Raw genomic sequence first — 20,255 nt, forward strand, 5'->3', positions numbered from 1 at the left:
CAACCCATTTTTTCTGATTCACACAACGGAGAACTGTAATTTAACTCCACTGTTTGGATTTGTCCATTCAAGGCTAAAAATGGGGCAGGCTAATTTGTGTTCAAAACCATCAAAAATGAACCTTATGCCACTTTCATTGTTTTTTTTTCCCACAGCAACCTTTAGAAAAGCCCTTACCTGTGCAACCCAACCCTATTTCTGCTTCTCTTAATACAACATATCTGGAGGCCCCTCTGAAAATATCACCTGGTGGATAGCTCTTCAACTTTTTTTAGACCATACTCTCTTTGGGTAATTCCCCAGTAGATAAAAAAAGTTCCAAGTCTGGTAGCAACTTTTCCAACTGATTAATGGTATTTTAAAAATTCATTTTTCTGAGCTGCAGCTCACTTCATCTGACAACCAGCTCCTGTTTTTTTTTTAACTGTCAGAGTTGGAAATTGTCCTTTCCAAGAGTTCTTAGAAACTTTAAATAATGTCACTAAACCATCCTGTAGCCTATAGCTTTTAGATGTGCCTCTTTGGAAAACAAACATTTGTTAAACAAATTTAAATACAACAATTCTGTCAATTTTTATCATATTTATTTATTTATTCATTCAATTTATATAGCCATTCTCACAAATGTGGCGTAGGTGGCATACAATACAATCATGCTAAACTAACACATCTAGACTGGTGTCTTTCAAATTTGGTTGGCAACTTCAAAATTGTATGGATTTCAATCCCCAGAATTTGCCAGTCAGTTGCCAAGTTTGAAGACGACTGGTTCCAGGGAAAGCAAGGTTATTCTGATTCCACTCAAATTTCAAAGGCTGGCACAGTTACAAACACCACCCCAGCCCCAGTACAGGGACAAACTACAGTAGAACTGAAACTAGATGTCTATGCCTCTTGAAAAAGCACCTTTGGGAGGAACCGGAAGTGTTGTGGCAATACTGGCTGAGAAATAGTGAAGCTCCAATGAGTTTCGCAAAAACCCAGCCAGACAAACTGCTGTCGGGGGTCTTCGGACTGGAACCGTCTTGGAGGGACGGGGGAGAGAGGCACCTTGGAAGACCATGAGGAACAGGCAAGTTCCTCGAAAGGTCGGAAGCAGCTCTTTGATCCAATGGCGGGGGCGGCGGCCATTGAAACAGCCGCTACAAGCTGGGGCAACTGGACTAAGAATTTGAGCAGGAGCGGTGATTGAACGGAGTATTGTTACCAGGTGAGCGATTAGCCAACTCACAGGTAAAAAGAAAAATCTTTTATTTATTTATTTTATTTATTTATTTATTTATTAAATTTTTATACCGCCCCCTCTCCCGAAGGACTCGGGGCGGTGAACAGCCAGAATTAAAAACACACAATACAAATATTAAAATACATTAAAACGAAATTAAATTATCTTTGGCTTCTCCAATTTAAAACCCCTTACCCATAAAATTCCCCAATTAAAATTTTTTTAACCCAGCCTTGCTTGCTGAAATAAAAAAGTCTTCAGGGCCCGGCGGAAGGTCCGGAGGTCCGGGATTAGTCGTATCCCTGGGGGTAGTTCATTCCAGAGGGCGGGTGCCCCCACAAAGAAGGCTCTTCCCCGGGGGGTCGCCAGCCGACATTGCCTGACAGACGGCACCCTGAGGAGGCCCTCTCTGTGGGAGCATGTTGGCCGGTGGGAGGTTATCGGAGGCAGAAGGTGGTCTCGTAAGTAACCAGGTCCTAAGCCATGGAGCGCTTTGAAGATGAGAACCAACACCTTGAAGCGCACTCGGAAGACCACCGGAAGCCAATGCAGCTCGCGCAGGAGAGGTGTCACGTGGGAGCGCCATGTCGTCCCCATAAGTACCCGCGCAGCCGCATTCTGCACCAGTTGTAGCCTCCGAGTGCTCCTCAAGGGGAGCCCCATGTAGAGAGCGTTGCAGTAGTCGAGGCGGGAAGTGACGAGGGCATGAGTGACCGTGCATAGGGAGTCCCGATCCAGAAAGGGGCGCAACTGGCGTATCAGGCGAACCTGATAGAAAGCCCCCCTGGCCACGGCTGTCATACGCTCTTCTAAAGACAGCCGTGCATCCAGGAGGACACCCAAGTTACGCGCCCTCTCCGTGGGGGCCAATGTCTCACCCCCAATAGTCAGCGATGGCACCAGCTGACTATATCGGGATGCCGGCAGCCACAGCCACTCAGTCTTGGAGGGATTGAGTCGGAGCCTGTTCCTCCCCATCCAGACCCGCACGGCCTCCAGGCACCAGGACATCACTTCAAGGGCATCGTTGGGGTGGTCTGGGGTGGAGATGTACAACTGGGTGTCATCAGCGTACAGATGGCACTGCACTCCAAAACCACGGATGATCTCGCCCAGCGGCTTCACATAAATGTTGAACAGGAGAGGCGAGAGGACCGACCCTTGTGGCACCCCACAAACCAAGTGCCTTGAGGTCGACCTCTGCCCTCCAGCCAACACAGACTGCGACCGGTCGGAGAGATAGGAGGAGAACCACCGTAAAACAGTGCCTCCCACTCCCAACCCCTCCAACCGACGCAGCATGATACCATGGTCGATGGTATCAAAAGCCGCTGAGAAGTCTAATAGGACCAGAACAGAGGAGCAACCTCTGTCCCGAGCCCTCCAGAGATCATCAACCAACGCGACCAATGCCGTTTCCGTGCTGTACCCGGGCCTGAAGCCAGACTGGAACGGATCTAGATAGACGGTTTCATCCAGGTACTGCGGGACCTGTCGCACAACCACACTCTCAATAACCTTCGCCAAAAAGCGAAGGTTGGAAACTGGACGATAGTTTGCTAAAACAGCTGGGTCCAGAGAAGGCTTCTTGAGGAGGGGCCTCACCAAGGCAAGAACCCCTCACTCAAGGAAACATTTATAATCCTCTGGAGCCAGCCTCATGTAAGCTCCCGGATAGCCAGCACCAACCAGGAGGGACACAGGTCCAATAAACATGTGGTTGCGTTCAACCTCCCCAGCATCCTGTCCACGTCCTCGGGAGTCACAGGGTCAAACTCATCCCAGATAACCGTCTCAAGACACACCTCGGACAACCCGCCTGTACCTACCCAGTCAGAGTCCAAGCCTTCCCAAATTTGAGCGACTTTATCATGCAGATAATGCGCAAAATCCTCAGCACGACCTTGCAAGGGGTCTTCCCATGCTGCCAGATGGAGAAGGGAGCGGGTCACCCTAAACAAGGCAGCTGGGCAATTTTCTGCCGATGTGATAAGAGCGGAAAAATAATTACACTTCGCCGCCTTTATCGCCACTAAGTAGGTCTTGATATAAGACCTCACTAGTGTACGGTCAGATTCGGAGCGACTGGCCCTCCAACTACTCTCTAGGCGTCTTTTCCAGGGTTTCATCCCCCTCAGCTCCTCGGAGAACCAAGGAGCTGGGCAGATTCGGCGCCGGGTCAGAGGCCGCAAAGGCACGACCTTTCGGTCCCAAACCCGAAATAAGCGGCTAATTGGCACTTGGGAATTCAAAGTGAAGAAAAAAACAAAGAGGAACTTTAGCCCTATGGTTAAAATGGTTAAAAGGGAAAGAAAAAAGGACAGTAGAAAGGGAATTAAAGCATTATGTTGATTTAAGGCAATGGTATTAGCAGTAGAAATTGTATGCAAGAAGTAAATTAGAAGAAATATATAGATTATTGTAAAAAGGAATAATTAATTGAAATTAATATACAAAATTGAAATATTAGTAAATGATGTAAGTAAAGATGAAATGAAATGTATGTAACAAGTAAAAAAGAAGAAATATATTGTTTAATGTAAAATAGATCAGCAGATGCAATATGAAAGAGAGAATGGTTTATACCAGTGATGGCTAACCTTTTTGCCATCGCATGCCAGGAGAGGGAGGGTAGGGGGGAGGGTCATGCATGCACGTGCCCACGTGCATGCGCACGCAACCCCACCCACCCCCACTCCTGGCACATGATGGCCTGGTAGGCCCGTTTTTCTTTCTTACCTGATTCCAGATCCTTTCTATGGATCTGGGAAGGTCGAAAACAGCCTTTCCCACTCCCTTGGAGGCCCTATGGAGGCTGAAAGGGCCCATTTCCCAACTCTCGGTGGGACAGGAAGTGATGTTTTTTGCTGTCCCCAGCCTCCAGAGTCTCTAGGAGCCTCTCTAGGAGTCTCTAGGAGCCTCTCTAGGAGTCTCTGGAGGCTGGGGACAGAAAAAAACATCACTTCCTGTCCCACCGGGAGTTGGGAATTGGGCCCTTTCAGCCTCCGTAGGGCCTCCAAGGGAGAGGGAAAGGCTGTTTTCGCCCTTCCCAGATAAATAGAGAGGATCTGGAGCCAGGTAAGAAAGAAAACGGGCCTTCCCCACCCCCCACCCCCAGAAACAGCCTGTTTCCCAACTTCTGGTGGGCCCAGAAGGCCCGAAAATCAGCTGGCCAGCGCACGCATGCACCCCAGAGCTGAGCTGGCAGGCCCATTAATATGGCTCCGCGTGCCACCTGTGGCACGCGTGCCATAGGTTCGCCATCACGGGTTTGTACTTTGTTGTTTGGGGATTTATGGATTGGAGAGAATTATCTGCTGATGAAAGAAAGAAGTGGGTGTTAAGGATTGAAAAAACAAAGGTATTAATTGAAAATAAGAAATAAAATTGAAATGTTAGTAAATGATGTAAGTAAGGATGAAATGAAATATATATAAGAAGCAAAAAAAGAAGTATGTTGTTTAATGTAAAATAGATCAGCAAATGCAATGTGAAAGACAGAATGGTTTATATGTGAAATTAATTGGAAGTAAGATATAAAATTGAAATGCTAGTGAAAGAGAAAAACAATCATTGATGTGGGAATAAGAAATTAGGAATTGAAGAAAATAAGAGGTGGAAGATTAACTTAGTTAAAAGGTTTTAAGGTAAAAATGGAATAAATTGAAATATATTGTTAAATCTGGGATGCCTGGACACCATAGTGAAAAATACTGAATTGAAAATGAATGCAGCAATAGAGAGAGATGGAAGAAGGAGTAGGGAGAAGGAAGGAAGGGAGAAGGAGAGAGAGGAATAGAAGAAAGGGAAGAGGAGAGGAAGAAAGGGAGGGGAAATAAGAGTAGGAGTGAAGGTTAGATAGGGAGGAAGAAACGAGGAGGGGGAGAAAGGAAGGGGAAATAGAGAAGTAGGAGAGGAGGGAAGAAGGTAGGAAGGATAAAAGAAGGGAGAGGAAAGAGAAGAGAAAGAAAAGAAAGATTGCTGTAAAAAAAAGATGAAATGGAAGAAAGGCAACCCTGAACATGTTTAAATGTACTAGGATAAAGAATGAATTAAAAGAGAATATATATGATTAAAAATGGAGAAATTAGAACTGGAGGGCGAAAGATGTTGTTGTTTATATATATAAGCATAGAAATATTAAGATATGATTAAAAATATGAAAGAAGAATATTTTGGCAGAAATTGTAACTAAGTAAAATGTATTTGGATATGATCAGTTGCATAAGATATGCTATGGCCAATAGTTCATAAAATATTTGGGGGGTGAGGGGAAAAAAACTAATAAAACTTGATTCAAAAAAAGAAAAGCACCTTTGGGACAACTGAAACGAAATTACCAATAAAGGAGAGTATCTATAGCTCAGGGTTGAAATGTGGGGTCCTTGGTGCTCTCTGAGCTTGCTCTGTTGTCTTGCAGACGTTTCATTAACCAAACTAGGTAACGTTATCAGTGATGTTATCAGCGCTACCTAATTTGGGTAATAAAGAACTGCAAGAAAACAAAGCAAAGCTCAGAAAGCACCCTGAAACGAAGCAGCTCGAGCCCAACGCCTCTCGCGCAGCCGCATTGCCGGAGTAACAGAACAGCCAATCCCTTCATCCAACGTCGTCACTAACGCCAGCACGGACTACGCCGGTGCTCCTGATTGGAGCGTGGGGAAAAAAAAAAAAAAAGAGCTGGGGGTGTGTGGCCAGGGACGGAGGCGGAACCCGGAAGTGAGTGCTCGGTCGCTCTCTAGATGGCTGCGGAGCGGTGTGTTCGGAAGCCTCGGTAGCGAACGCTTCGTAGATGCTGCGCTCACTCCACTCGCTGGGCTGGTTCTTGTTGTGGGTGCTGCACTTGTCTGGGCAACCCTCCCTTGCCGCCGGGAAAGAGGTCGACGTCAATTATTATAGGTGAGCCGGACGCGGGGGTCCTGGGTTCAGGAGCTCTGCTTCCCCCATCGTCCCGAAGAAAGCGAGGCGCGCAGCGGGTCCCCCAGAGTTATCCTTTCCTCGGCTTTAAGGGCAGGTCTCGTAAAGCTCCTCGGCTCCTCCGTTGAAGGGCAAAAATGAAGGACCTGCTGAACTTCCACTTGTGCAAATTCCCCCGTTGTTTCTCTGAAGTTGCCAAGAAAGGTGTTCGAGCGCCCTTACAGAGGGAATGAAATCAGTATTACAAAGAGTGGGGGGGGGGTGGGCCGTTCATTCATTCTAATAGAAAAATGACGACACAAAAGCCTTTTTAAAACAACTGGGGAAAAGGTAGTCTTTTTAGATAGTCAACCAGGTGGAGATTACCAGGAAAAAAAAAAATCCCCGTCTTTCATATGGTAGTTTGCAGGAGGTTTACAAGTGCCATGAAAGCAAGCTGGTCATACTGCTGCTATTCTGTTAAAACTTTTTTTTTTTTTTTGCCTGAAATCTAATTTTGTCTTCTGAAACTTAATATCTAGAATTACATTGCCTTCTGGCAGGATACTGACGGAGACTTTAAGGTTTACAAATTAAAAATTGGAGTAAAAATTAAGAAAGGAAGAAAAAAATAGAAAGAGGAGAAAAGATATAATACAGATAGTCCTCGACTTACAACAGTTCGTTTAGAGACCAAAGTTACAACGGCACTGAAAAAATTGTGACTTTTGACCGTTCTTCACACTTACGTCCATTACAGCATCCCCCGTGGTCATGTGATCAAAATTCAGATGCTTGGCTACTAGTTCATGTTTATGACAATTGCAGTGTCCTGGGGTCATGTGATCACCTTTTGCAACCTTCTGACAAGCAAAGGTTGTCTTTGCTTGTCAGAAGGTTCACTTCATTAACTTACCAAATGCAATAATTCCCTTAACAACTGTGGCAAGAAAAGTTGTAAAATTGGGCAAAACTTCACTCAACAAATATTTCACTTAGCAACATTTTGGGCTCAATTTTGGTCGTAACTCAAGGACTACCTATAATGCTAAGATTCTATTTTTTTTTTTTAAATTTGATTTATATGCCGCCCTTCTCCGGAGACTCAGGGCAGTTTACAATGTGCTCAGCAATAGCCTTCATCCTTTTGTATATTTATACAAAGTCAGTTTATTGCCCCCACAACTGGGTCCTCAATTTACCTACCTTAGAAAGGATGGAAGGCTGAGTCAACCTTGAGCCTTGGTGAGATTCGAACCTGCAGTAATTGCAGGCAGCCGGTTTTAATAACCAGCTTAATAACAGGGTGCCTTAGACCACTGTACTACCAAGGCTCTTTTATTGTATTTTATCGTAAAGTTTTTTCCTATCTGATGGGCAAAACTTATTTTTCCTTGCTGGTTAAAAGCATGTTTTGCTTTAAAATGGGCAAGTAAGTTACCTAACCAACTTGAGTAATTCATGACAGGGTTACTAGATAGGAACTTCAAAAATTCACACAACTAACACATGGTAACTAAGAGATACAGATAATTGTAACTTTTGCCTCCATCCAGGAGCCCATATCTGATATTTCATGATACAGGAAGATCAGATCTCTGTGATGAGGGAATCTTAACTGTGGGACTCATTCCCAAGAGAAGCATAGCTATTCCCCTTGTGGAATTTTAAATGACAAAAACATGTTTGTTCATGCAGGCCTTTGAGAGATAATTTGCCCACAGTATTTTTTTTTTCTGCTTAAAAATGTCCTTAGTATTTTTTTCCAATTCAGTGATTTAATATTGAAATTATGTTATTAAGTTAAATGTTTCCTGTAATAAAATTGGTATTTGGGGGAGAAAGATTGGTATATAAAATAGCAATAGCACTTAGACTTACATACCACTTCACAGTGCTTTACAGCCCTCTCTAAGCGGTTTTACAGAGTCAGCATATTGCCCCCAATAATCTGGGTCCTCATTTTACCCACCTCAGAAGGATGGAAGGCTGAATCAACCTGGAACCTGCTGAGATTCGATCTGCCAAACTGCTGGCATCAGGTGATGAGCAGAAGTAGCCTGCAGTACTGCACACTAACTACTGCACCACCGGGGCTCTTAAATAATAATATTTTTAAAAATAATTATGTTTACTATGTAAACCTATATAACTATCCATCTATCAATAGGCGGCAATATACATTCAATAAATAAATAAAATAAATAGGAGCTCTAATAATATTAAGCTAATGTTTAGTTCAATGACAAATGCATTCCTTTTTGTTACCGTATAATCCCGGTTCTTTCTACTGAACCAGAGTTGCTTTTGGTTAGGAAATAGATGTTGGTAACTGCTTGGTTTCTGGCTCATGAATGGAGTTAGGTTATTTTCATTTTTGCTATGAATGAAGTTGCCACATGCAAGTGACCACTGTTTTATACATACATTTGCAGCAAATGCTATTTTAAAAGTTGAATTCATTCTAGGAGAAGCTTAATCAGGGGTACTTACTACATCAACCATGTTGTTTTAAATCAAATTATTCCTACTGAGTCTCTGTTATAATTTGTTGACTAAGCAGTTAAGGTGCATTAAATGTAACAATGTTAAAAAATTAATGAAATTGTTAATTTAAAAGATGTCCTATAGCAGAAATATTTCATCCTGTCTAATCCCTTGTATGCATTCCAATACATGTATCAATTTGCACGGTGATTGTATTTTTATTGTAATATATCAAATGAAGCGATAACTTGTATAAATCTATAAAGAGGGCTTGTAACTCCTCTTTGGGCTTCTTTCTCTTCCACTTCCAGTAGCAATCCTCTCAACAACCCATTTTGTGTGAGAATTGTGTCTGAATCTCTGATTTAAATGTAGTCCTGAAAAATTCTTCATTACCCTTAGCTTTGTGATATGAAAATGAGATGATGAGGAATAGCAATGTTTGAAACACTGTTACATACAATATAGCTTTTATGCTGTGCATTTAAGGTGATAGACTTTTATATTTGAATTGGTCTTTAAGTATGAAGTCTTTAGAAACGCTGAAAGCATGCTAGCGTTTTGAGGGAAAATAATGTTTTGTATTAATCATGTTCAGTAAGGTTACAATTATATCTTTTCTTCCTTAGAGACCGAGTCAAATCCATGTTTTATCATGCTTATGATAACTATCTGGTAAATGCCTTTCCCTATGATGAGCTGCGTCCTTTGACATGTGATGGGCAGGACACCTGGGGAAGGTACTGGGAAATCAATATCATTGATCACTTATGAAATTTTGAAGTAGCAGCTTGCTACAGAATATCTCAATTTGCTAGGACAGGGTCTATAATTTTGTCAAGCGAAAGGGCATATTTACTTTTAAATTGCATGCATGTTAAATTAAGTAATTTCATTTGTCTAATCATTTTCCTTTGTGGGGGCCATAGATGGTTCTCGGGCTATATACCTATACAAAAGAAATTGGAGCTTGTGGCAGAGAAAACAACATAGTCACATCTTCTCAGAGAAAATTTAGACTAGCCTTTCTCAACCTGGACCGATTTATAGATTTCAGTTCCAAAGGTTTTTAGTAACAACCATGTTGCCTGCAGAATCTTGAAAGTCAAAGTTCCCACACCTAGAAAACATCTAGGTTAGGGGAAGCTGATATTAAGTCACAAACCACATAGAATTGCAATGAAAACAAGAGAACATCTCATTAATAGTAGTTGTATAGCTTCAGCTATGAAAAGCTACTCTGGAATGGATTAGAAACACCCAGGTTTAAATCTACCCTCAGCCATGGAAGTTTACTGGTTGACATTGCCATTCACTCTCTCAGGCTAACCTCCCTCAGAGGATATTTGGGGGAAAATTGGAGACCCTATTACATATGCCCTTTCTATAGGATTACACAGGGTTCTGAAAAAAAGATGGTATATAAATCCAGTAAAGCAGAAGCAGCCTGGGTGGCTGAGATAATCTGTGACTATGACACAGAACAACATTCATTATGTAAAGACCTTTTAATCCTGTCATGGACACCCAAGTGTCCAAGCCAGTTATTCCAGCTTTTATGTGCAGTGAACCTGTAGTATTTGTTTATAATATGAGTCTACCTGTAATGCATTGACAGGTGTATTAACAACAACTTCAAGTGTATACTTTCATACATGAATGTTATTTGTAAAAATATATTTTTATTGTGAGGTAACCTCAGAAATGGCTCTATGATTTCTTATTTGGAAAGTTGAGCATATCAAAACTGTTTAAAATTTATTCATGCAACAACATGTGGATTTTTTCTGACATAGTTAAGATTAAAATGTGTGTGTATCATGTTACTTATAGTTGACATGTCCCCTTCCCTCATGCCATTGGGTTTTTTTTCTCATGGTTTCTTTTTCAGTTTTTCTCTCACATTGATTGATGCCCTGGATACACTGCTAGTAAGTATTGATAATAACTTCATTTCTCATTCATTCATTTTCTATACATATCCTTAAATATGTTCTCCATGCTTGTTGTTTCTGTTTCTCCATTTCGGAGATTAAGAATGATACACTTTCCATACATCTTGATGGTTCGTGTCTTGAAAGCACGAAGGAATTAGATGTCACATTCAATCCCTAACTATGAAAAGATGGATTATGGCTGTGCAGTGTTTTGTATCTTGTAATGTTTTCTTCTCATCCTTTAATAAGATTATGTCTTACAAATCATTTTTTTTCCAGATTTTGGGGAATGTCTCTGAATTCCAGAGAGTTGTTAGTGTGTTGCAGGAGGGCATAAATTTTGATATTGATGTAAATGCTTCTGTCTTTGAAACCAATATCAGAGGTGAGTTGACAAAGAATCTTGCAAAATAATATGGATTATCTCTGATTTGCAATATAGATTCTAAAAGAAGATTCTAAAACTTCCCTAACTAATAAGAGCACAGTTTTCATTGCCTATCATAAACATCCAGCAGCCTTCTCAAACTTGGTGGCTATCAGATATTTTAGATTCAATTTCCATAATCGTTAGCCAGCACAGCTATTGGATTATGGGAGAAAAATTCCAGCACATATGGAGGATTCCAAGTTAGAGAAGGAGGCTTGTTAGAAATCTTTAGAAATCTAAACTAGTAAATTGCTTTTACCTTTGTCTGATTTTTCAAAATGCTTGTTCTTCATTTATGGCTTTTGAATAAGTATAATAAAATCTCAGCTTTTTTATTAAAAAATTTCTTTGTAGTGATCAAAGGAAAAATTGTTGCGTAGTTAAAAGTGATAGCATCACCTCAGAAAAGTAGAATTGAATGCCTTGCTCTTCTATCTTTATTGAAAAGCAACGGACATTTGCAGGCCTCACTACCTCTTTGGTTCATTTGAATATGCCATGACAAAACTGAAAGTCAGCTGTATGTATATCCTTTGTCCTTGACACAATCCACTGCTTGTGGATTGTTCCAACAACCTTGATCTTTATTTGTAGTGGTTGGCGGCCTCTTATCTGCTCATTTGCTGTCAAAGAAGGCTGGTGTTAAAGTAGAAACAGGATGGCCATGTTCTGGCCCCCTCTTAAGGATGGCAGAGGATGCTGCTCGAAAACTTTTGCCAGGTGAGCATTCTTGCTGAAGCTTATCATTTCTTGTGTTGTTTACCCCCCCTACCCCCGCCCCCACTCCAATAATAGGCTACATGCTAGATGAATAGAATAGAGTTGTGAGTAACACATACCAGAAAGTCCTAAATAGTTCACTGGATGCCAAATAGAAAGAAATGGCCATCTTATCGTTTGAAAATCAAGAGTTGTGGCCCTCGGTATACTGGAAAAAGTTACTAAAAGTTGCCATGGACTGACATATCTGCTATGTTTATAAATGGGTTAAATAGCTGTACAGTAGGTATTGCATAACAGATCTGTTCTTTCAGTCCTGCTATAGAGCAGCTCTATAATTGTGATTAAAAGTATCAATCACCTAAAGCAGGATGGGCAACTCATCAGCTTCATCCAAACCCAGACAAAGCTAAGCTTGGTGGAAACTGGGTCAAGATAATAGCATTGTTACTTTGTAGTTAAATAACTTTCCAATAAGGGGATAAAAAAAATTTCCTTGCCTCTCCAGTGATCTTAGATTGCACCATAGTAGCACTTAAAGTGATGAATAAATACATGTGTTAATTTTGGAGGAAAATAGTTATCCCCACATACACACCACCACCACATTGTGTGAATATTTTACATTTAATTCATCTGATTTGTTGGCGGAAACTAAAACTTGCCTTGGGTTTTTTGTTTTTGTTTTTTTGGTGAAAGCAAGGGACTACTGTATTTTTCAGGTATAAGACACACTTTTTCCCCCCCTAAAGGAGGGTGAAAATTTAGGTGTATCTTATACACCAAATGTAGCCCTGCCCACCCACCGGACCCCACCCTTCTGTCTCCGTGCCCTCTCAAATGGAGCTTCAGGAGGCTACAAATGCAGCCTCTCAAACAGCCTCTGTTTGAGAGGCTGCCTTTGGAAAGAGAAGCTCCTTTGCCAATGGAGCATTTGGAGCCTGCAAATGCAGCCTCTCAAATGGAGAGCCTCTCAAGCAGAATTTTTTTTTCTTATTTTCCTCCTCCCAAAATAAGGTGCATCTTATATTCCGGAGCGTCTTATACTCCGAAAAGTACAAACCAGAAACAGATTATTTGGCTTCTATATCTGTGAAAACATAGAATGCATGTTGCCTTGATTAATAGCAGCCTGTATATTTTGGGCCAATATATTGGCTTTATAAAATATATTGTGGTGCATTTAATTCTGTCATAGGGTAGAAAGTTGGCCTTGATAATATCTTTCCAAGCCCTGTAAATATTTAATAATATTCAAAACTTTGTTTTAAAGCCTTTCAGACTCCAACCGGAATGCCATATGGAACAGTGAATTTACTACATGGAGTAAATCCAGGAGAGACACCAGTTACTTGTACTGCTGGGATTGGTACATTTATAGTGGAATTTGCTACTTTAAGTTATCTTACAGGGGACACGGTATTTGAAGATGTTGCCAGAAGGGCTCTTAAGACCCTCTGGAAAAATCGTTCTGATATTGGCTTGGTGAGTAACCCAAACTGAAGATTCTAAACCAAGATTTAATTCTTAAGAATTACAATGGCACAATGAAAATGCTGTTTAAAGGGGTACAAGTGAATTATTTGTATTGCATATTAGATATTATTTTTTTAAGCTTGCATTGATTAGCAAAACACAATTTTGCTGAATGGAAAGAAAATGCAAGGCCATGTTAATCTTACCCAAACCTTTAATAACTGAGTTTTTCCTTCAGGTAGGTAATCACATTGATGTGATTACTGCCAAATGGGTAGCCCAGGATGCTGGGATTGGAGCAGGAGTAGATTCCTACTTTGAATACCTTGTTAAAGGGGCCATTCTGCTGCAGGATGAGGAGCTGATGTCCATGTTTTTAGGTGAGTTCCTATGGTTATGTGATATGTACTTCAAGTTATTTTTAGTGCAATACACTTACTATGGAATAAGAAACCAAAGACAAAACTTATAGGAAAAGAATATGTTTCTCATTATTCCTTACTCAGTCATTATGTCTTCTCCTTCAGTCACTCTTCCCCTATTTCCAATTATTGGCCATCTAATTCTTTTAAACATTCAGTGTAAACATTCTGCCTTAGCCTCTTGCAAGATACCTTCGCTAAGATTTATGTACATAAACCTCAGTGAGACGAATAGTTACATTCACTATATAACTGTACTTAACCCAATCTTCCTTACATATACCAGCTTTAAAGATATTTTACATTTTGTCCTTTCCTTCCTGGAATAGCATCTGTCTTGAAAATTTCTGGTTAGTGAGCAGATTTTATACTAATTTTGGACCCTCCTTATGCTACTGTTCTTTTGTTTAAACATAAAAGGAAGATTGCACATTAAATATTTAATGTATATTCCATTTTATCATAAGATACATTGAAAAGATGTATAATAAAATATTTATTTATTAAATGTTTCTAGAAATTCAAATAGAAATTAGAATATGTATGAATAGAGAATACGAAAGTTTTCACTTCTGAAACTTAATTTTAGAATTACCCAATAGTTGTCATTGGTTTTACCTTTTCTTTCGCTCTAGATTATAACAAAGCTATAAAAAACTACACAAAATTTGATGATTGGTATCTGTGGGTTCAAATGTACAAAGGAACTGTCTCGATGCCAGTTTTTCAATCTTTGGAGGCTTACTGGCCTGGTTTACAGGTAACAATTGCTCTAAACTTCATTAGCATAGTTAAAATATATGCGTATAATTTTTTACTAAATGTCTAATGCTGTAGATTGTGTTCTAAATATAAATTGAATAATCTCATCTTAAAAATAAATATTAAGTATAATTTTAATTTTACAATTATAATGCAGATGTCTGTTGCCTTTCTACCAAACTGCCCTGCTTTTCTCATGAAGAATCCAGTGGAAGTATTCTTGAATAGAAATAAATTATTTTTTAAAAAGCTGTTAAACGCAAATATCTAAGTATGTCTTTCAACAGTTTTTTAAAATCCTAATTTGCTTTCTAATGCCATCTTTCATCATCTCGGGAGATCATAATGTGTAGTTGTTTTATTTGCTAAAGGAAAAAAATATATTACATATTTGTTTTTCCCAGAGCTTAATTGGAGACATAGATAGTGCAATGCGAACATTTCTCAATTATTACACTGTTTGGAAGCAGTTTGGTGGACTGCCTGAATTCTACAATATCCCTCAGGGCTACACAGTGGAAAAACGTGAGGGATACCCCCTTCGACCTGGTAAATATGAACATATTAGAAATACATTCTCTTACACTAAAATGGCAAGTCTTCCTCAAAGTAGCCTCAACTTCTTGGTGTCAATGTGGTCATTTTTGGTAGCAATGTAAAAATCCTTTGTTACTACCTTCTTCCAGAATTATTTATTTATTATTATTTAAATTTTTATACCGCCCTGGATTGTTTATTTTATTTTATCAATCTAGTCAATAGCTCTGGAATTCCTGGGTAAATCCCTATAAAGTACTAACCTGATTTGGTTTAGACCAGAGGTCTTCAAACTTGGCAGCTTTAAGACTTGTGGACTTCAACTCCCAGAATTCCCATAGCTGGCTTGAGAATTCTGGGAGTTGAAGTCCACAACTCTTAAAGCTCTCAAGTTTGAAGACCTCTGGCTTAGACCATAATATTGATGCTATACTTTATGTTTTATGTGGCCCAAATAATTTTTTCTATCAAGTTTATAGAATGCCAAGTGAGCAAAGCTCAAATGGCTCAAATAGATTTATTCTCATCTGGCTCAAGGTATAAGCTTTTCGTTTATACTGAATAACAGGTGAAATGTGCATAAATGAAAATGTGCTCCTTTGTATCAAGCTTTAGCTAGTAAAAAAGCACTATATTGAACAATTTTCTGTTCAACTGTGTTTATAAGACTGAGCAATTAGCATTCTGGGCATTATATACTATTATTGTTATTTAGGGCTTTTTTTTTAATCCTGCTTTTACTACTTTATAAGTAACTTAAAGCAGCAAACGTACATGATACTGATCCTCATCCTATTTTCCCCACAAAAACAATTCTATGAGGTGAGTTGGGCTGAGAAAGACTAACTACCCCAAAGTCACCCAACCAGCTTTCATGCCTCTTAGGCAGTACTAGAACTCACAATCTCTTGGTTTCTAGGCCAGCACTTTAACCACCATACCAAACTGGCTATTATATTTGTTACATTCAGTACATATTCAGGAAAGTAACTTTCATTTCTTTTGTGGCTTTGCAGAACTAATAGAGAGTGCAATGTATCTGTATCGAGCTACACAAGATCCAACACTTTTAGAGCTGGGCAGAGATGTGGTGGAGTCGATAGAAAAAATCAGCAAAGTTGAATGTGGCTTTGCAACAGTTAAGTGTTTCTTCCAAATTTTTTTTGTAGGGTGGGAATATTGGGGGTCAGTTTATTCCTTGCAAGTCTTCCTTGTTACCAGCAAAAGCATCTTCTTATTTCTTCTATAGTACATAAACAATTTGAATTCTGATTCTACTGTAGAGGTACCTGAATTGCCCCAGAAAATTGCCATTAATCTAGGTCTGCTATTCAGCAGGTTCTGACAGGTTCTGGACAACTGGTATCAGAAATTTTGAGTAGTTTGGAGAACTGGCAAATACCACCTCTGGTTGGCCCCAGAGTGGGGTGGGAATGGAGATTTTGCAATATCCTTCCCCCAGGAATGGGGTGGGAATGGAGATTTTGCAGTGTCCTTCCCCTGCCACACCCACCAAGCCACGCCCACAGAACCAGTAGTAAAAAAATTTGAATTCCACCACTGGCTTCAATCAATTGTTAGTGCTATATGGCAAGTTTTCACATCTCAACATAACCACTTCTTTGCTTTTACTTTTAAGATAAAAGACCTAAGAGATCACAGATTAGATAACCGTATGGAGTCCTTCTTCTTGGCTGAAACAGTGAAATATCTGTATCTACTGTTTGACCGTGACAACTTCATTCATAACAATGGATCATCCTTTGATGTCTTACCGACACCATATGGAGAATGCATTCTTGATGCTGGGGGATATATTTTCAACACAGAAGCCCATCCTATAGATCCTGCTGCCCTGCACTGTTGCCGGAACCAAAAAGAAGAACAATGGGAGGTTGAAAACTTAATGAGGGAATTCTACTCTTTGAATAAGAGTAAGAAGTTTACTTTCACAAGAACTTCAGGTAAAATGGGAAAAAGACAAAAAGATTCTACTGATTTTTCCTCTGAAGATTACAAGAGACAAGCAGGCTCAGACCGGAAAGAAAAAAGGATGGTCCCATTACTGAGCTGCCCCAGTCAATCATTCAACTCAAAACTAGCTGTTATGGGACAGGTTTTCTTTGACAATGCATGATTTCTTTTCTGAAATTCAGATGTGTTGAAATCAGTAAACGTGAATTTTATTTGCATTTTGGTCACTCTTTCTCTGGGAATACACAACATCATACTACAGGAATCTAGTTTCTCAAAGCAGGATACATTTTGTTGATGTGGGTCCACTTTGGAAAGCAAAAGTATTTGAAAATGAAAAATTAGTTAAAGTATTTTCTGATTTTACCCTGATTCCTCCTGCATTCCTAGTTTTTAATATTTTTCTAAACCAAGGGAAATAAAAGACAAAGATGTCTGGGTTATTGGTAGTGCTGCAAGGTAAACACTATGATGGTGTTATTTAAACATTTATCCTGGGCTGCTTCAATAAGATTTGAGGAATGATAGCAAGGGTGTTCTTTCAGTCAATTATGGATCTTAGAAATTCTCAGTCATCCAGGTCATGGTTGTCCCAAAGATGCTTTTTCAGAAGGCAACTGGACTTTGTTTTTTTCTTTTGAAGATGTTTCACTTCTCATCCAAGAAGCTTCTTCAGCTCTGACAGGATAATGGGGAATGGAAGGATTTATAATCCTTGCAGACAGCTGGTCATTTTTTTTTTTTATTTGATTTGATTTGATTTATATGTCGCCCTTCTCCGGAGGCTCAGGGCGGCTTACAATGCGTTAAGCAATAGCCTTCATACTTTTGTATATTTATACAAAGTCAGTTTATTGCCCCCACAATCCGGGTTCTCATTTTACGTACCTTAGAAAGGATGGAAGGCCGAGTCAACCTTGAGCCTGGTGAGATTTGAACTTGCAGTAATTGCAGGTAGCTGATGTTAATAACAGTGCTTTAGTCTGCTGCGCCACCAGGGCTCTTTGCATCCTTTTAGAGGGTTGTTGAAGCACTTGGAAGTTTATCTGTGTCCCTTGGGTCACCTGAGTTGTCCAAATGGTTCCTGTGGTCTACAATTTTTCCTCTGGAAGTAAGAATGGATTTCCAGAGGGAAAATGGCAGATTACAAGAACTAGGAGCACTACTCAGGTGACCCTGAGGACACAGATAAACCTCCAAGTGCTTCAACAACCCTCTAAAAGGATGCAAATGACCAGCTGTCTGCAAGGAATATAAATCCTTCTATTCCCCACTATCCTGTCAGAGCTGAAGAAACTTCTTGTATGAGAAGCAAAATGTCTTCAAAAGAAAAAACAAAGTCCAGTTGCCTCCTGAAAAAGCACCTTTGGGTCAATTATGCATCTAAATTCTTTGAACAGAATGATTCCCTTGCACAGAATGAACAGATGGCATTCAGTGCAGTGGAGGTATCCCACTGAAGGAAGGATAAGTAGACAAGCTTCACTAGTGGTTTTTTTCTCCTCAAATCACCTCTTAAGCAAACAGGGAGCTGCCAGAGGGAAAAAAATTAAAGAGGCTGCAAGAAATTGCAAGACTGCTGCTTCATGCATATGCAGGAAGATATTTAAAAATCTTTTTTTTCCCCCTTTTTTGCATTTTTACTTTTCTGCTCCTGAACAATTAAAAATTTTAGACACGAGTGTATGCTTATTCTGTACGAGGTAACACCGTCTTCTTAACTTCTCACATTTGTAATGTCACAATATTGGTAAGTTGTTTTTATATTTTTGGCCAATGTCTCCTGCTTAAATTATAAATGAATGCTGAAAGTGCTGCAAACACTGAAATATTCAAAACATAATGCTTCCTATTGGCAGTTCACCTAGGATGGGTTTTTCTTCACAAAAAAAATTGTAAGAGCTCCTATGTTATGGGTGTTCTAATTACATAGAATGAATTTGTTTTCCTTTTCATTGTACTAATATTTTATATTTATATTACTATAAAGGACCAATTAAGACTGATATCGCTAAGAATCTACCTCTTGCAATTTTTGAACGAATGTTTTGGCACAAATTGAGAGAGATTATCTGTGAGATTTAGGATTTCTTCCTTCATGAAATGCCATTAAAGGACTGCCAACATGGGCCTCATCCATTTGTATAAATTTCAGAAGATCTCAAACTATGCTCAGTAGGGTTGCATAGAAATCCAGGTCTGAAAGACAAAACAGGATGTTGAATGTGCATGAATACGCATGTATTATCAGTTATTAAATGTCAGTGAAATGTGCCCTTACTGAAATCATGTCAGTTGCAAAAACTACTGTGTGAGCTCAGGAAAAGATGCAGGTATTCTGACAATTTGCCCATCAAACTTTAAGAAATCTGCCGAATTTAGAGATGCTAAATTCCACCTTCCAAATTAAATGTTTATATACTATAATTAGTTTCTTAAGCATTGATTTCATTGTTATTCATTCTTAAATACTATATTCTTAAATATAGTAAAACTATTAATATAATCTTGGTGAGTTTAAGAAGTTTATAAGTAATTACGAGCTCATTAAGCAAACAAGCTCTAAGACTGGGGCAAAAAAGATGGAAGTGAAATGGGAGGTAATTCAGAAGTAATTGATTTAAAAGCTGGGGGGAAAATTGGTTTCATTTTATGTTATATATAAAATCTTGGAGAATATCCAAGCAACGGGTTATTCTTTTCTACACTAAAAGATATCAACAAATGTTTCTGCAAAATACACTACTGTATGTGATTCATGTTTCTTCTTTAATACTAGCAGTAACTCATTCTGATTAATCACTACAAATGCTGTATAATGGCAGACATGAGCTTTACAGTACTGGAAATGGCATTGTAATGTGGAGGTGTGCAGTATAAACACCATTCTTCCAATTTATCAAATTTAAACACTGCTCATCTCACCCAAGGAGTGCTGTATAAAATGAGCATTAAGTAGAACCGTAGGAAAAGCACAAAAAAACAGGTTTGAGGAAGAGAGACAACCTGCACAGGAAAGATTTAATTCAAGAACTGTGTTGAGGAGAGTGCTCATTTGTAAGACTTGCTTTTAAGAGAAAGCTGAGTGTGACCAATTACTTTTCCAATAATCTCAAATCAATTGATTGCAAATCATATACAGGTAGTCCTTGTGTTAACAACCACTCATTCAGCAACAAGGACTCGTGTCAGGTCCTCAAAAGTTTCAGCCATTGCAGTGTCTCTGTGGTCATGTGGGTTTGGAGTAGATTTGGAAATGATGGCCTAAAGAATCTTTTAGTACTATACATAGTTCTATGAAGTCTTGACTTTGGCAAGCATCTGCTGAAAATCAGCACCCAAATCTCCTGACCCAACTCCTCCTTGCTTTCACTGATTTAATTGCTTGG

The 20,255-nt window shown here is 39.5% G+C and overlaps 1 protein-coding gene across 1 annotated transcript; it reads left to right on the plus strand.

Annotated features, from left to right (window-relative positions):
* The first annotated feature begins 5,836 nt into the window (after positions 1–5,836).
* EDEM2 (ER degradation enhancing alpha-mannosidase like protein 2) lies at positions 5,837–18,886 on the plus strand. The gene is made up of 11 exons (XM_034414063.3): positions 5,837–6,124; positions 9,238–9,348; positions 10,500–10,539; positions 10,825–10,930; positions 11,570–11,695; positions 12,969–13,180; positions 13,410–13,551; positions 14,229–14,353; positions 14,760–14,904; positions 15,909–16,030; positions 16,532–18,886. Exons 1-11 carry the CDS (start codon positions 6,018–6,020, stop codon positions 17,027–17,029), a joined length of 1,734 nt encoding a protein of 577 aa, XP_034269954.1. The 5' UTR covers positions 5,837–6,017; the 3' UTR covers positions 17,030–18,886.
* Positions 18,887–20,255: the final 1,369 nt, after the last annotated feature.

Source organism: Pantherophis guttatus, chromosome 3 (assembly GCF_059756535.1).
Source record: "Pantherophis guttatus breed Tessera chromosome 3, ASM5975653v1, whole genome shotgun sequence".
NCBI classification, from domain to species: domain Eukaryota; kingdom Metazoa; phylum Chordata; class Lepidosauria; order Squamata; family Colubridae; genus Pantherophis; species Pantherophis guttatus.

Coding starts and splice junctions, on each gene's coding strand:
- EDEM2 (XM_034414063.3), top strand. CDS start 6,018: ATGCTGCGCTCACTCCACTCGCTGGGCTGGTTCTTGTTGTGGGTGCTG. Junction 6,125..9,237: donor GTCGACGTCAATTATTATAG/GTGAGCCGGACG, acceptor TTTCTTCCTTAG/AGACCGAGTCAAATCCATGT. Junction 10,540..10,824: donor ATGCCCTGGATACACTGCTA/GTAAGTATTGAT, acceptor TTTTTTTTCCAG/ATTTTGGGGAATGTCTCTGA.